The sequence below is a fragment of the Nanorana parkeri genome, unplaced genomic scaffold (genome assembly GCF_000935625.1).
Source record: "Nanorana parkeri isolate BGI_ZX_2015 unplaced genomic scaffold, ASM93562v1 scaffold163, whole genome shotgun sequence".
NCBI classification, from domain to species: Eukaryota; Metazoa; Chordata; class Amphibia; order Anura; family Dicroglossidae; genus Nanorana; species Nanorana parkeri.
In genome coordinates this window covers 1784184-1801408 of record NW_017306431.1, presented here as the reverse complement: position 1 = coordinate 1801408, position 17225 = coordinate 1784184, and the positions used below count along the sequence as shown (strand labels likewise).

At 43.7% G+C, this 17225-nt stretch overlaps 1 protein-coding gene across 1 annotated transcript in view; it reads left to right on the top strand.

The window, feature by feature from the left end:
* The first annotated feature begins 3345 nt into the window (after nt 1-3345).
* PHF21A (PHD finger protein 21A) overlaps nt 3346-17225 on the top strand; it is an 88838-nt gene continuing 74958 nt past the window's right edge. Inside the window, exons 1-2 of the mRNA XM_018554546.1 lie at nt 3346-3382; nt 14458-14587. Coding sequence (XP_018410048.1) covers nt 3348-3382; nt 14458-14587 — 165 coding nt within the window. The 5' untranslated portion in view covers nt 3346-3347. The remainder of the gene's footprint in view (nt 3383-14457; nt 14588-17225) is intronic.

Here is a 17225-nt window from a genome sequence, read left to right as displayed (position 1 = left end):
GAAGCCAGTGCAGGGATTGGCAGAGGGGGATGGGGTTAGAAGCCAGTGCAGGGATTGGCAAAGGGGGGTTGCAGACACTGAGCGGTTGGTTAGGTGAATGAGTCTGGCAGCTGCATTCATGATAGACTAAAGGGGGGAGGAGCCTGTGTAGTGGAAGGCCAATGAGGAGGGAGTTACAATAGTAGAGGAGAACCATGAGAGAGCAGAGTCTTGTGGGCCAAGCGAGTGGAGTTTTTTGAGGAGCAGCAGGTGGTCAACAGTGTCAAAAGCAGCAGAGAGGTCTAATAGCAAGAGTAAGGAATAGTGGCCGTAGTTTTTAGCGGTTATTAGGTCATTGGTGAGTTTCAGTGGAGTGTTTGGGGCGAAAGCCGGACTGAAAGGGGTCCAAAAGGTTGTTATTAGCGAGGTGGCAACTCAGGCGGTTGTAGATAAGGCGTTCTAGTAGTTAAGAGGTGAATGGGAGTAAGGAGATAGGTCTGAAATTATTGAGGTTGGTAGGGTCCAGTGAAGGTTTTTTGGGTATTGGGGTGACTAGTGCATGTTTGAGAGGGGTAGGAAAGATTCCAGTAGAGAGGGAAAGATTGAAAATGTGAGTAAGAGAGTCTAGGATAGAGCAAGAGGGTGACCAAAGTAGTATCAATGAGAAGTATAAATGAGCCGCGCTAAAGTGCCATAAATCTAAATCTAAAAAAAAATATGTATCAAACGATTGGATTCCAAGTGCAACAGTATTCGCATGTAAAATGTTCATAACACCCATATACAGGCAGTCCCCGGGGTACTTGCATCCAACTCCTACTTACAAACGGAGGCTATTACTGTACAGCAGGGGTAGTTGTAATGTCGACGACTAGTGCCTGCCTTTTCGGGTCTGGTTTGTAGTACTGTACGTACATTACAGGAAGTTGGCTCTTGTTAGACATGCAGATGAGTGGTGCCCGCCTCTTCTTCCGGGTCACTGTGAGGTTTTTACTGCTGTCTGTATCCTCATTAGAAAGATTTAATATCACTTCCTGTCCTTAAGACAACAGGAAGTGAAAGTCACTCCTGTAAGAGTTATCATGGGAGAGAAACACACTCAGCAGAACAAACTTTACAGGGGGTAAACCCTTCACCATTGCTATCCAAAACAAACAAAAAATTTACCTGTTCCATCTTAATTACAAATTCAACTTAAGAACAAACCTACAGTCCCCATCTTTTTCGTAACCCGGGGACTGCCTGTATAATAAAAGTAGAAGTACATCACGTGTGCAGGCAATGTGCGGATAATATTATAATATTACAAATGAATATATATAGATAAAAAGAAATGAATGCAGTATATAGATGGCTAAAAATAGTTTGTGAAAAATAAATAAATGATATCATAACAAAAAGCCCACCATGTTGGCATAATTCCTGTGTGATAAGTGTTCAGAATGATGATGAAAGAACCTCTCCCAAGGGAAGAAACCTTTTGCTGCTCACCTTGTTGAAAGACCTCAAACTAAGTCTAAATAGTGCCGTCCCTTCTATTAGTACCGGCGGGGGAAATCCACATAGACTTTACAAATCTTTAGCGTGCCTCTCCTCCTTCAGGGCCCTGTCACACCATGTCCGGACCAGATCTGCACGCGTTTCTACAAACGCAGTGCGGTGTGTTTGCCACGCGTTCCAGTGCGTGTGGTTTTTTTGGGGGGGGATATCATTATGCAAATTAATCTCTTCCTGCTCCATGACATAGCTTCTGTTGCATTCCGGTGCAGTGCGTTTGGGGCTCATTCCAGTGCGGGAAAAATGTGACATGCAGCATTTTTTTCCTGCACTGGAATGGACTGGACTGGACTGGTGTGAACAGAGCCCACAAATCACATACAAATGCATTGGGATGTAACGTACCGCATCTGTTCCAGACATGGTGTGAATGGGCCTTACATCCAGATCATCTCCAGAAAAGATTGTTCCTGGACCCAAAATGCATCCTAATGTATCCCTATGCTATTTTTGGCCTCTGTTCACACCAGCGCAGTCCGTTCCAGATCAGAAAAATACTGCAGGTCTCATTTTGTCTGGTCTGGAACGAATGGAAACGCATGCAAACGCACTGGACTGCACCTGAAAGCCCATTTTAAGCTCCGGAACATGGTAAAAACGCTGCACATCGCAATGCACCGCGTTGCAGATCTGGTCCGGAAAATGGTGTGAACCTGGCCTAAACATATGAACTTGGGGTAGATAAGCCAGCCACACCGCCAATTCCAAGGCAAATGTACTCAAAGGATCATGTGAAAGGAAAAAGGCCACTAGTGCAGACCGTATGGTATAAAACGCACTTTAATAAAGAAGGTACTCGCAAAATCCAAGTAAATCGTTAGCATAAAAGAGAATGCATTGACGTTATATGCTGTATGCTTCCTGTTCAAGCCACGTCCAATCGATACCTCTGGCTTCACCCTACGCGTGTTGCATCCTCTGCGCGACTTCGTCAGGGGTTTGGAGTAGAGCGTGCCGTGAATAAATCTGTCTATGTAACCATAGTAACCGTAAATAACTAAAGGAACTTGTTTAACTTCTTAAAGGGACTGCGGTAAGCTCATACAAAACAATATCGATCCTACAGCATAAAAAAATATTCAGATGCCAACCAGCAAAGCCAATGGTAATGACTGCATGATGACCCATACAAAGAAGCATAGTGAACCGCGCTTTTACTGAGCGACATATGACTTCTAGGAACGTTGACTTCTTGTATTACCCTTTAAAGGTCGGTTACATGCATATGCATTAAGAATTTTCTTTGTAGGACTCTACTAAAAGCCATCCTGTATGGATAAAATGTCAGTTCTGAATAGCTGAGCTGAAATCAGACCGAAGTGTTTTTGTGCGGCTGCAGCTGAATCACACAAACTATGAGTAACCACTTGCTTGCGAGGATTACAAGGGAGTATATGGGAAGTCTGATTCTGATAGGCTGCTCCTCTACCAACCTTTTGCTAGAATTTCTCCGCACAGACAAACCTGATGCCTGAGCTCTAAGTGTAGAGTGAAGCGTCAGGAGTTTGCTGCCTGTATAAACATTCTGTTCTCCCAGCTTTCTTCTTTTTTTTGCTGGAAATTGGGGCTCTCTGATCTGTCTTCTAATTGGTTTGATTATGATTTTGATTCTTAAGAGCTTTTCTGGTCTCCTAGTCCGTGTTTGAGATAGCAAATTAGCATTTTCCTGAAAGGGTAATGAGAGAAAAGATGGGCCTTACATCATGTGCTGCTGTTGAATCTTTCTTTCTTGGGACTCGGCCTGTGGCCTGCAGTATCATCGCTAAAACACAGACCATTGAAAAGGTGCAATTTTTCTAGCAGTTAATGGGATGCAGTCTTGTCAGTATATCTCTCAGGAACAAAGGTATGTCATTTGATTTCACTTTATGAGAGGCTTGCTGCTGTTTGTGGGGAAACGACTGTGGTTCTTATTTGTTATAAAAAAGCAACACACGTGTTTTGCATTGCAAGCGGTAAGGAGATTTTTATTTCCAATTGGCATTCTGTATAGGTGCACTTTGTTAGCGGTAGGAAGTTTGCCGTGGATTGATTTACTAGTGTATGCTTGTGGTTGCAGTTCCATGAAACTTGGAGAGGAAAAGTTGATAAAGACTTGACTTCAAATCATAAAGGGAAAGTAGTATTTTAAAATTTTCTGTGAGATTTTTATTCATTCTGTTTCCAACAATAGAAAAAGCTCAGAAAAGGCATCAGTTGTAAGTTAAGCGCATTGCTTAAATCTTGGCCTAGTACAGGTGTCACATGACATGCTTTTATATCAACACATATGGTATATGGAAACTAGCTATGGTTTCAACTGTTTCTTTTGAAAATTGTTGTCATGGTAATCACTTTTATTTTTCAAAATCCAACATGTGTACTCATTCTGAGATTTTTGACATAATTACCTTTCCCCCGAAAAGTTCGCCCAAGTCACTGCAAAAGAATCGGGCCAATGAGGTGCAATGTTTTATCATTGGCGAGTTGTTACCAGGAGAGATGAGGCTGGGCTTGGTGCATATCCAGTTTGCCCAAACCCGCTCCAAACTCTGACCGCCACCCCCTCTTCCCGACCCAATCAGTTGTGTGGAGGAGCATTCCTCACCCCGCAACTATAAGTCACAAAGCGGCGGGCAATGCCCCTGCTGCAACTGCTGGCACTGATTGGGTTGAGAGGAAGGGGTAGCGATCAGAGATTTGAGCGGGCTTGAGTAAACTAGGGGAACCAAGTTCACACCAAGCCTGGGCCTCATGGCAACCAACCAGCTTCTCTCTTAAGTTTCTTCAGTTAAGATTTGAAAATGAAAGAGAGAAGCCGATTGGTTACTATAGGCAACTGCTCCAGAATCTGTCTGATCCAGTTTTGATAAATTCCCCCCACTGTGTCCACATGTTATGAATGAACAGGAACACTCAATATAGAAGCTTCCATTTATAACGGGCTGCAGAAAAAGAGATTGGCGACTCTGTGCTCTCAATCCCTTTTCTATTTTAAAAGGGAAATATCCGGGGTCCAGACCACTAATATTTCCCCAGAGCCCCAATTTTACAGTAAAGTAAAAATGTTTTTAAATATTTAATAAAAATTAAATATTTTAAAAAAAGTTAGAAAAAAAAGTTTCAGTTTTGGCCTGACTTTAAAAAAAATACAATTATTCTCAGTTTCATTTTGGTTTTTGACAATTTCATTTCAGTGCACCTCTACAAAAAAATAGCTGTGACCTCATATAACTCATCACTCTCCTTTTTTTTTTTGATCGTGTTCTTTATGTTTCGGATGTCTCCTCCTTACTGAGAGAGATTTGTGTGTATCTTAGTCTTATCTTTATCATGTCTTCAATACAGTTTCTCTGGCTGCGCCCAGCCATGGTGGTGATCTTGCAGCATCTGGTTCCCCCACACGGCAAGAGCTTTGGGGGCTGTACTCGGACCGCACTGTATGGAAGAAGTGGGGCTGGCCTGCAATGTCGCTTTGGGCACTGGATCCTGTGTGGGCGCCCACCTTGGCACATGGAGCAGCCCATTGGGATAGCCGCTGGCTGCTATAAGTCCCCAGGGTAGGGGAGTATTCACACTGGTGTGACCCGTTCCTGAAGACCCCCGCCTAGACGAGGTGGTGCACTCATCTGCAGTGAGCAAAACCAAGATGTGAGTGGGGGTCTGCGCCGGCCCTTTTAACATTTTGGATCAAACTCGGCTCTGACTTTTGCCAAGCCGGGTCAGACAGTGTAAAAAAAGCATTTCAGCATTTGATGCCGCCCTATGCACACCCCAAGTGCAGGTCCGTACGGGTGCGGGTTTCCCAGCCCGGACGCAGACAGGATCCATCCTGTCAGCGTACGAGTACAGACACCCGCATGGACATGCAGGGCAGGTGAGCGTAGGGAGGCGTACGGCCACGTACTCCCATAGGGAAGAACAGGCTGCTGCGTATAATCACACGCAGCACCTGTCCTTCCCGGGACCGGCGCGATACGGCCGTGCACGCAGCACGAAGCTGTATGTGCCGGGCTTTTCTCGTGTGAATGAAGCCTAAGATGTAAAAAAAATGTACACGGGATTGACAGCACTGAAATGTGTAGTTCATAACCGCGCTCTCTGCAGAAGCGTATTCTTTTTATGTGGCTTATTTTGCTGGCGGGTTTTTTGATACCGCTGAGAAAACTTTGGTTACTTTTTTTTAAATTCTTTTATAGAAATGGCACAGATTAATATCATTCCAACTCTGGGATTTTTTTAAAGGGTTGATGAGCTTAGCCGCTGTGTCTAAAATTGCTAGAGAACAAAGTTTTATTGGGTGCCAGTGCATTTTATCTGCCGGCATAGCTTCCTTGCATGTACAAAGTGAAATAGTTGAAAATAAAAACATACATAAAAAGTGTAAAAATATCTTGTTGAATATGTTGAGACGACTCAGAACAGATGTCACATTAATTTGATGTTCAGTACAAAAAAATGATAGCGGCTCCTATTTGCTCATTTTACGACACCTGCTCCGAGCAGACAGTTATTTATTTTTTAGCTGTTAATTTTTGCTCAGCTTGAATTGAAATTTACGTTGTAGTAAGACAGTCTGTACTTTTATGCGCTTTAAGCCCTTCCTGGGTTAAAAAAATGTGTTATCCCTATAGGATTTTACATGGTGGATCAGGCGTTGTGAAAATCAAAAGCAGGGTGAGGGCCCATTCACACATACTGCAATACACTTCTGTTTTATGTAGGGATATATCGATACTAGTATTGGTGACGATGCGAGTATTTGGGCGAGTACCAGTACTCGCCCAAATGCTCCAATGCCTAGCCCGATACTTCCGGCATCAGGAAGCCGGGCAGCACGTCGTTACATGCTGCCCGGTTTCCTGACCACTTGTGACGAGAGAGCATGGAGCCGACTTCCTGGCCAATCAGGAAGCCGGGCAGCATATAATGATGCGCTGACCGGCTTCCTGATTGGTCGGAAGATGGCTTCATGCTCCCTCGTCACCTCATGACGAGGGAGCATGGAGCCGGCTTCGTGGCCAATCAGGAAGCCGGGAGCCGCGTCATTACACAGCGCCCGGCTTCCTGATTGGCCAGAATGCCGGCTCCATGCTTTCTCGTCACCTAGTGACGAGAAGCATGGGGACGGCTTCCCTGCTAATTGGAAAGCCGGATTCGCGAGTCATTACACGCCGCCTGGCTTTTTGAATGGGACTTCCTGTATCAGTATTCGGTATCGGCAGGGACCAAAAAAAATATCGGTATTCGGGACTTAGCCGGGAGCCGCGTCATTACACAGCGCCCGGCTTCCTGATTGGCCAGAATGCCGGCTCCATGCTTTCTCGTCACCTAGTGACGAGAAGCATGGGGACGGCTTCCCTGCTAATTGGAAAGCCGGATTCGCGAGTCATTACACGCCGCCTGGCTTTTTGAATGGGACTTCCTGTATCAGTATTCGGTATCGGCAAGTACCAAAAAATATATCGGTATTCGGTACTCGTACTCGATGCTGAAATACTGGTATCGGTGCATCCCTAGTTTTATGGCAACGCAGATCGCCGCAAGGACACCATTATCGCATTTAAACCACAACTCAGGTGTGATGAGTACTGTGATAAAATACAAACCTATTGCCTTTTATTGCAGCACATTGGATGGAGTGCACACATTGTACAATCCACATAAAGATAATAAAAAATGTAAACAGTGACCACTTTGGTAGTGGGTGGTACAACGCACACTGCCAGAACCGCCACACTGGCCCGTCCGCTGAAACGCAGTGGGAATGGGCCCTAATTTTTTGGGGGGAATTCACCTGGGAATATTTTAACGAAAATATATGCGTTACAAGAGTGACCGTTGCCCTGGTACAGGTGTAGGCAACCTTGACACTCCAGCTGTTGTGGAACTACAAGTGTCTTGAGGCACTGCAAAACTGATAGCCACATAAATGACTCCCAAAAGCATGATGGGATTTGCAGTTTTACCACAGTTGGAGTGCCAGATTACCTTTTAGATGCTGAGGAACAAGCCAGAAGGTCCTGTGAGAAAAAAAACAAAAACTGCCTGATTTTTATAGCCTCTTTGGCTAGAAAACTTGCTGCGACTTGTTTCAGACTCCCACTCCTGGACCGGCACCACTGAGCATTGCGGGAGATGCAACACTCTGGTTTCTTCACAGTTTTCAGGGGAAACGTGCTCTGCAACAGATCAGTTTTCAGCAACACAGGCAGTGGGAAAGGGGAGTTTTTACTTCTTTATAGGTATATGGGACCTGTCTCTGGTGCTCCGCCACTGTCCTGAAATCATTAGTCTGTAAACAAATCCCAGGAGCTCCGTGTGCTCCTTACAAATGACAGCTGCCTCCTCACTTTTGAATTTTTCTCTAGTCTAGTCTTGGAGCTGGAAAAGTATCTGTACATGTACTGGTACCAGGTACGGTACTTGGTATTGGTGCATCCCTAGTTATAACCCCTGTCAGCTTTTTAGCCATCTGTGTCCCATTGGGAAGATTTCCTTTCACTTCCTGTACACTAGCCACAGCAGGATGTGAGAGGAAATCCATGCAAAGTGAGTGAAATCCCAGGTGCACGGCAGGGTCACTAGAACTAGATATTATAAATTCATTTTTTTCACAGATTTAGCTGCACTTGAGAGACTCAATTGAGAGAACTAGATGTTATCCATCATCCAAGACGGTAGTTTTTCCCCAATCAACTGCATAAACAACAACCTAATCTGCTGTAATAACTGGACAAGTATGGGCACATTGAGAGAATACTTCACATAGTTACATAGTATTTGAGATTGAATAAAGACACAGGTCCATCAAGTTCAACCCATTGCGTGTGTGCATGATACTCAGGATGTGTATGCTTGTGTAATGAGTACCCTTGTGTTCTTGTTCCTAACTGAACCTGTACCCCTGAATGTTTCGGTCTCTCTAGGAAATTGTCCAAGTGTTTTTTGAAAGATTCAATACCCACAGCTGAGATCACTTCCTGTGGCAGTGAGTTCCGAACTCTAAGGCCCGGTTCACACCTGGGCGTTTTGTAGCACGTTCCTACGCACTGCAAAACGCTCAAACACCAAAATCCCATTATTTCCTATGGGTATGGCTCACACCTGGGCGTATTACAGGCCGTATGAACGCGCTACAAAACGCCCTACGCCCAAAGAAGTACAGGAGCTTCTTTGGGGCGTATTTGCCGCGCGTATCCATTGGGATATAGCCAGGTAGCCCTCGGAAACGCGCGTTTGTCGCGCATATTCGATACGCCTAGGTGTGAACCCAGCCTAACTGCCCGAACTGTGAAGAAGCCCCTTCGCCCCTTGTGCTGAAATCTTTTCTCCCCCAGTTTAAGGCGGTGGCCTCTCGTCCTTGTCATGGAGTTTACTGTAAAAAGTTTGTTGCTGATGTTGCTATTACCATTGAACATCTTGTACATGAAAATCATATCCCCCCTTAATCTCCTCACTTCCAACGTGAACATGTTTAAATTTAGTAACCTTGTCTCATAGCTTTGGTCCTCCATTCCCCTAATTGGTTTGGTTGCCCTCCGCTGGACTCTTTCTAGCTCAAGGACATCTTTTCTATGTACAGGTGACCAAAATTGGACTGCATACTCCAGATGAGGTTGAATTGGTGATCTATAAAGTGGTAAAATTATAGATTTGTCTCTCGAGTACATTCCCTTTTTAATATAAGACAGTACTCTGCTTGCTTTGGTTACCGCAGCCTGGCATTGCAAGCTATTATTCAATCTGTGGACTACTATGACCCCCAGACTACACATGACTACCTTAAAGATATAGACTCCCAATTCTTTTCACTAAAAACTCTGTACCAACCAAGAGTTCTGCCAACTCTTAACCAGTGTAAAGTGAAAGTTATATTGCAGTGCCCATTAGACTGCGAGTCTGCAGCTTCATTGGTTGTTAAACACAATATCTGTGAGCTGCAAGTTGAAATATATTCATGCAATCAGTGCTAAGTAACCATTTATGCAAGCAGAGAAAATGTTTGTGTTTTCATATTCCCTCGTACCCGGACAGTGGTGGCAGGGCTAATTATTGCTTTTGCTTTGCTGGCTCAGTAATTATGTCATAAAAATATTACTTCTAATAGCTCCACAGTTTGAGATTCCTGTTGTATATTTTTGTCTAATGATTTTTATGTTGAATTATTATTCCGTGTGATGTCCTAGGTCAGTAGCCATAGTTTTAAATATGTTTACTGTTTAGCTTTTACATTCTTGCCTATTAGGATTTACCTAGATAGAAGTTCTTTGCCCTTGTCACTTCCGTTCCTTGCTATAGGATGGACTGCGCTGTAACTGATGCTCTGTAGTTTTAGTCTAAGGGCCCATTTACAGCACATCATCTTTAGGCTGGGTTTTGCCACATTTTTGATTTTTTTTGATTTTTTTTTTTTTATATAGCTTAAAATGGTCTTACAGGTGCGTTCCAGTGAGTTCCATACGTTTTTTTTATGTGTTCCAGTGCATTCCATACCAGGCAAAATAAGGCATGCAGTATTTTTGTGGTCTGGAACGAACTGCGCTGGTGGGAACAGAGTCCAGAAATGGCATAGGGATACCTTGGGATGCATTTTGGGTCCGGAAACGGTCTGGTCTGGAGGTGATGTGGTGTGAAGGTGACCTAAGGGCCGGTTCACACCACAAAGTCCACATTCCTGTGCGTTCGGCCTCTGGAGCGCAAGCTGGCCGCCTTCCTGCGTTCAGGGGCGGGAGGCACTATTTTTGCAGATCGCACTGGACTGGAACGCAGGCACATCCGGCTGCGGGCAGCGCGGGAAAAGTCACTCGTGTAACACATTTTGTGACATGCGTTCTGCATTTTTGCTCAGCTGCATTTGGGTTGCCATTAATAGTAATGTGCAGCCGGTCTTGTAATGTACTAGTAATGGCACCACAATCACGTTGCGTGCTTCGTGAACATGCGTCAAAGCGCACACTTTTCTTCGCATTTGTAACATGTTCACAATACGCCCATATGTGAACGGGGACTTATGTGTCAATAAATGTTTGTTGCAGCTCTATCGATATTGGCATGTACTTGCTGTAAATCAAAACTCCAAAAAAACAACTAAATGCAGAGGTGACGTACATCTTTATATTGTATGACCTGCCAAAGGATTTGTTATTCTGTTCAGCCAGTCTTGTATTTACACATATTCCGTACTGCACAGCCAGGAATGACGCGTGGGTTCCAATTAAATTGTTCTTCCTGGTTCAGGAGTTCAGTTTTCTGTCTCCCCTCCAGGCGTCATCTTCCCCCCTTCCCCAGTGTGTATTTTAAATACTATCAGTGTATACTTTGTATTTCTATATGTGTACATGGTGGCGGCCATATTTGTTCATACCAATGCAGTGTTCTTCCAGCTTACTAGTGTATATACCCTTTTACTGTTTTTGTTACCACATTGCAGGATTTTATTGAATGACATCTGCCCCAGGATGCTTTAATAAAATTCTGGGCACTTGGTAAAGTGGCTCTAGGTGCCCATATTTTTGCACTTCATTCCTATAGCCAGTTTAGTTGATTTTAAACCATGACAGGTCTACAATTGAGGAAGCTTTCTCTAACAGGGGCACATCACTGTTTCTGTACAGCAGCCAATCAGATTGGAAATCTCATTTTTTCCAGTTTGGGCAGAAAATTGAAAGCAACCACTTGACAGGTTGCTATGGCAACTCTTTCTTCCTGTCCTAATATACGTTACATTTATACAAGACACTTATGGTTTACACGTCTTTATGTATTTTAGCCAAATGTGTTTGGAATCATTGATTGCGAGTTAGAATTGAATTTCATTTCGAGGTTTTTTTTTTAGATTGCATCAACATAAACTAAATGTTCGCTCGTTCGGCAGCTTGGTCTGTGGCTAGGGGGGGATTGCAAAGACGACTCCATGCTTGTGTTACTTCTTTGAGATCTAAATGTGAAGTAGAATTGGCTGTCATTGCTTCTGGCTTTTCAGAGCTTCACAAGTGTTTTTTACAGTGCTTGCAGTGTAAGCAGTGATGCTAATTCACACTTAATCCTCATGGGCTGGTTCTCTCTCTGTACACCATGACTGATTGGATGGGGATTGGATTTGCCACTTTTGGTTTGTTTTGGTGTAACTTGAAAACCTACTGACTTTTATCAAACACAACCGAGCAATAATTCATACATTTAAATGACTAAGGCTCCCATGTTTTTAGTTGATCTTCTCTGACAGAGCCAAATGCTTCTTCATTTGTGCCTCACTCACTCCCCCTCCAGACATTGCGGCTCACAGTGGGAGAGTTTTCAGCAACAGAGGCATTGCTGTCAGTGAAATTAGTGGATGGGACTAGATGTGGCCCAGCACTGATTGACAAACTACAGGCTTTTGATTCAGCAGTGACAATATTGATGGCCAAGCCCCCTTCAGCATTTCTTGAGCCCACTTTAGTGCAAGCAGGCACAGCCTACATAAGAGTGACAACTCTGCAATTAATAAAATAGAAAAAGAGATTGAGGACACAGAGGCCTCAATCTCTTTGTCTGCAGCCCCTGTTATAAATGAACAGGAATCCTCTATACTGAGTGTTCTTGTTCATTCATAAGATGTGGAGATAGTGTGTTTTACTATAACCACAATCATGAATGAACAGGAAGTGATGTAGATCACTTCCCATTCATTCATAATTGAGGATATAGTAAACGTACCATTTCCTCAATTATTTACAAACACTCACCGATCACTGACTGCTTGTACCCACTCTCCATTCTGACACGCTGTCACAGGAGGCTGAGCGAGCGGTGTGGGGAGGAGAACTCGATCTGACAGCTGACTCCTCCCCCGCACCACTGGACAGCCTCCTGTGACAGCGCTGGCTGTCTCTGCTGCCACACCGCTCTCCTCTGATCTGTGACAGGAGGCTGAGCGGTGCAGGGAGGAGAGAAGCCGACCGCTCACAGCGTTCTACTCCGCACAGCTCGGCCGCCTGTGACAGTTTTTCTCCTCCCCGCTAGGACACAGAGCAGCGCCCTGCAGGGAGGAAAGAAACCAGGGATGCACCGCTGTATTGGGGGAAAATTGGCACTTTCCGCATTTAGCCGAAAGTGGCATTTTCGGCCGATCTGTTTAGGCGGCCGATATATCGGTGCATCCCTAATCAACGGCACACATATTTTAAAAATCCAGCAAATCAGAAAGCAGAATGATGTTGTTGTATCCAGTCAGACTGCATGGATATCAAAATCCTAAATTGAAAGTAAATCTTGGCTTAGTTTCACAGCTGCTATCTAGGGTTTGCTGTGACCTAAACGTGTCATGTCACAACATCCTCTTTGTACTGGTACTGTTAGAATGGGTAGCAGGAGGCACATTAGGCAGATGTTGCCTTCAGTGTGAACCACATACCAAAACTGTTAGTATAGTATTATTATTAATAATATTATTATGCAGGATTTATATGGCGCCAACAGTTTGCACAGCGCTTTACAATATAAGGAAGACATTACAGCTACAATACAATTCAAGACAAGATGGTAAGGAGGGCCCTGCCCATAAGGGCTTACAATCTAAAACATAGAGAGATATTGCCAGCAGAAATTATGTGCAACTATGTAAATTGCTGCATAAATTGTCGGCACTGTATACCTGTACCTGTAATAAATTTGCAAATCTCAACTTTTTCCAGAAAATGTCAAGTTTGGCCCCACTTTCATTTCATTTCTCTATTGGGTCGTGAGGCTGCCCATCCCATCAAAGACCTATAGGGGGTGTTTGGGCCGGGGCTAACTTCTGCAGGAAAAGTGGAGTTGGCTATGCATTTTTTTTTACTATGGGGTTAGGCTACATTCACACTAGGTGAGATTAGATGTGTTTAAATGCATTTAAAAATGTTTTCTCAACGCATATATATATGCATCTAATGATTTCCAGTGGATCTATTCACGCCTTGCGTTTTAGATGCTTTTATCTGCAATCGATTTTAGCTGCTTTTAGAAAGATAGAAGTGCTCTGCGTCCAGGCATTCATTTTAACCTTCTAAGCGCATGGAAACGCAAGACGCATTTATTAGCTGAAATCTCATTGGCTACTTTTAATGGAGTATTTCAATGGTCAAAGGACAGATGCATCTGAACGCATGTGTGTGTGTGTGTAAACATGCGTCATTATAAGCATCTAGAGGCATAAACAAAGCAATCCTAGCCTCACTCATCTCTGCATAAAAACACAAGTGTGAATGAAGCCTTAGTCTGAATTGGTCAGGTATGTGACATTTTGCAGCAAGGGCTGTTTTGTCTGTGTTCCTTCATAGCGATCACTCAGATTTAAAGCCGCACTGGGAAATGACAGGTGGAGAATGAAGATTTCAATCTGGTTGCTGTTGGAGAATAAGAAACGGAGAAAATGTATTCTTTGTAACCTGTAAATCCCACCGTTGGGCCTATGTTGTCATCAGTGGATTACTAATCTTCTGTATATGGGAAATGGAAATAGTCTGGAGAAAGGTGAAGTTAAAACACTTAGGACCCTTCACTTTAATGTTTTGTTTGTGTTAAGGAAACCCTTTTTTTTAATGGGCTGCCAATGCACCACAACAAGTACTTTGCCTGCTACTGTACTGTAATGCATAGGTGTAACTAGAAACTTAAACTTCCTAGTGCAAAGGCCTGCCTCATTGGATTGATGGACAGCCTTACAAGTTTCAAAGGGTGTATGTATGTATGTATGTGTGTGTGTGTATGTATATATATATATATTTTTATATAAATTTCAGCTCAACCATATGGGCTATGATGGCAGGATTCATACAAAGTTTTACAGGTTGCCGTGACTAATGTTGGAGGGGGAGAATGTAACCTTCTTTGCCCACCACTGACCATGCGCACAATCATTAACACTGTTTGTTTTTCCCTTTCTTAACAAGTCTTAACACATGTTTTATCTTTCAACAGGTTTAAATCCTGGAAGACCTTTTCTCTCTGTGAAAAGTCCTGTGTGTTAGAGTTGCAGGAAACAGGAGAAAGGAGGATGGAGCTGCAGTCTCTACAGGAGGCTCTGAAAGTGGAAATACAATTTCACCAGGTAAAAACATCCTCTTTACTAGGGGTCACCGATTTGGTAAATATATTTATTTTCTGCTGCTCTGGAGCCACAAACCTTTCCTGGAGCAGCTGAGATTGGAAGGCAAAGCTCCTTTGTCGTGCTGCACGAGAGAGAGAGACTCTCTTTTGTCGATGTATTAAATATCAAGGATGTCCTAACTAAGAGCCCATTCTGGCATTTAGAAACCCTGGATAACAACTCACCCTAACCTCACCGTGACCTTAGTTAACCTCACCGTGGGATCCTAAACTTGAGGATGCAAAATCTTAAAACATTTTGGGAATTGTGAACCAAAGTCTACATATGAAGTGCATTTACTGCTTTTGGAGTGGGTGGGCTTTTGCTCATCATGACATGCTTACCTCCTAATGTACCTTCCTCCAGTGATGCGGCGTCCATGTTCCCCCGTTCATCTTTTCAGTCCAGTGTCCATTGGTTCCGCCGTTGGGTAGCCACTGATGATGTAACTCCTGTGCCTCTGCATTAGAGTTACATCACCCTGGCTCTATTTCTGCCATTAGTAAGCTGGGAGGAGTGCCACGGCACTGCATATGTGCCACGCGAAGTGCGCACAGAAGCAGAAAATGCTATGTAGAAGTGGAGGATGCTTTTCTGCCTCCCAAAATTCTGCCTCCCAGCGGTTGTTAATTTTTATTTTTTATTTTCGCTTAAGACACATTACTAGTGAATGAAAAATGTGAACAAAGTCTGCATATGAAGTTCAGTTAAAATACTTGGAAGTGGATACTTGGATACTAAAACACTGGAAGTGTTTTATTATCTTTGTAGGATGCCTATATTCCCCTGCTGTATGCCGCACTGTGTCTTCCTTGTGGCACTGTGGGGAGACATGGCATCTGACACAAGTGTTGGAGCCTGAAGATACTACAGGTGCTTTCAGCTCTGCGAGAAAGTAAAGTGAAGATCAGCTGCACAAGAGGTGGTACTGGTTTCGTTTTACAGTACAGTATTGGAACACAGACTTTGTTTATGTTTTTTTTAAATACTAACAATGTCCCTTTTTAAGATTGTACACCAATCATCCATAACCTTATGACCACTGATACATGAAGTGAATAATATTGATTATCTCGTTACAATGACACCTGGAAGTGAGTGGTCTGCAAAGGTCAGGACCTACCAAAAGTGGTCCAAGGAAGGAAAACCGGTGAACCGGCGACAGGGTCATGGACGGCCAAGGCTCATTTATGCGTATAGGAAACGAAGGCTGGCCCGAATAGTTTGATTCAATAAAAGAGCTGCTGTAGCTCAAACTGCTGAATAAGTAAATGTGGGTTCCAATAGAAAGTTGTCTGAACACACAGCGCATCGCAGATTGCTGCGCATGGGCCTGCGTATCTGAGACTGGCCTGTGCTGCTTTGTGCCCACTGCCAAAAGCACCTACAAATGGGCACATGAGCATTGGAACTGGACCATGGAGCAATGGAAGAAGGTGACCTGCTCTGATCAATTAAATTTTTCTTTTACATCATGTGGATGGCTGGGTGTGGATCTGTCTCATACCTGGGGAAGAGATGGAACCTGGATGCACTATGGGAAGAAGGCAAGCAAGCACAGGCAGTGTGATGCTTTAATCCATTCATGTGGATGTGACCTTGACACGTACCACCTACCTAAACATTGTTGCTGACCAAGTACACCTCTTCGTGGATGGCAGTGGCCTCTTTAAGTGGGATAATGCGTCCTGTCACACTACAAAAATGGTTGAAGAATAATTTGAGGAACATGACATCAAGTTTGAGGTGTTGACTTTGCCTTCAAATTCTCCAGATCTCAGTCCAATCGAGCATCTGTGGGATGTGCTGGAAAAACAAGTCCGATCCATGGAGGCCCCACCTCACAACTTACAGGACTTAAATGATCTGTTACTGACGTCTCAGTGCCAGATACCACAGCACACCTTCAGAGTTCTAGTGGAGCCAATGCCTGAATGGGTCAGGAAAAGGGGGACCTACTCAATATTATGCGGGTCCTTTGGCTGATCATTGTACATTTTCATTTCAAAAGGGATTCACCCACCATGTTTTATATAACCTTTGTTCTCATCACAAATATCCCATGAAAGAAACTGAAGAAAATCTGGTTTTGGATTTTATTTGGTTAAACTAGCACTTTCATTACCATGTACCAGGTAGCTACAAATAGAACAGCTCTTTCCTATAGCACTTTTGCAAAGTGGTTAGATACATTGCGGAAGTCTTTCATCATCTGGATACTTTCTGCTGATGGCATCTGCAGCAGTGACATCTGGTGGATAAGCACAGTTACTACACTTCTACAGGGCCGTTATCACCCACAAATTGGATCATCATTGATTCTGATTCATTGGTCTGTCCCCAATAAAACTGTCCCCGAGTGCAAGAACTCATAACCGTCATTAAAATTCTTCTCCAGAATCAATGGGGCATATTTTAGCACTGCCAAATCCTGTAATCCTGTATGTGACCTGACATCTAGCCACCCAAGAACGGTTCTGTGAATGGCCGGAATCATGTCAGCCAACACCATTAGACATAATAATGCCGTTTGTCTAGTGGACTTGCAGTTAGATAAGGGAATCCTGCACCACTGAGGTTTGTATTAAAATTCTTCTCC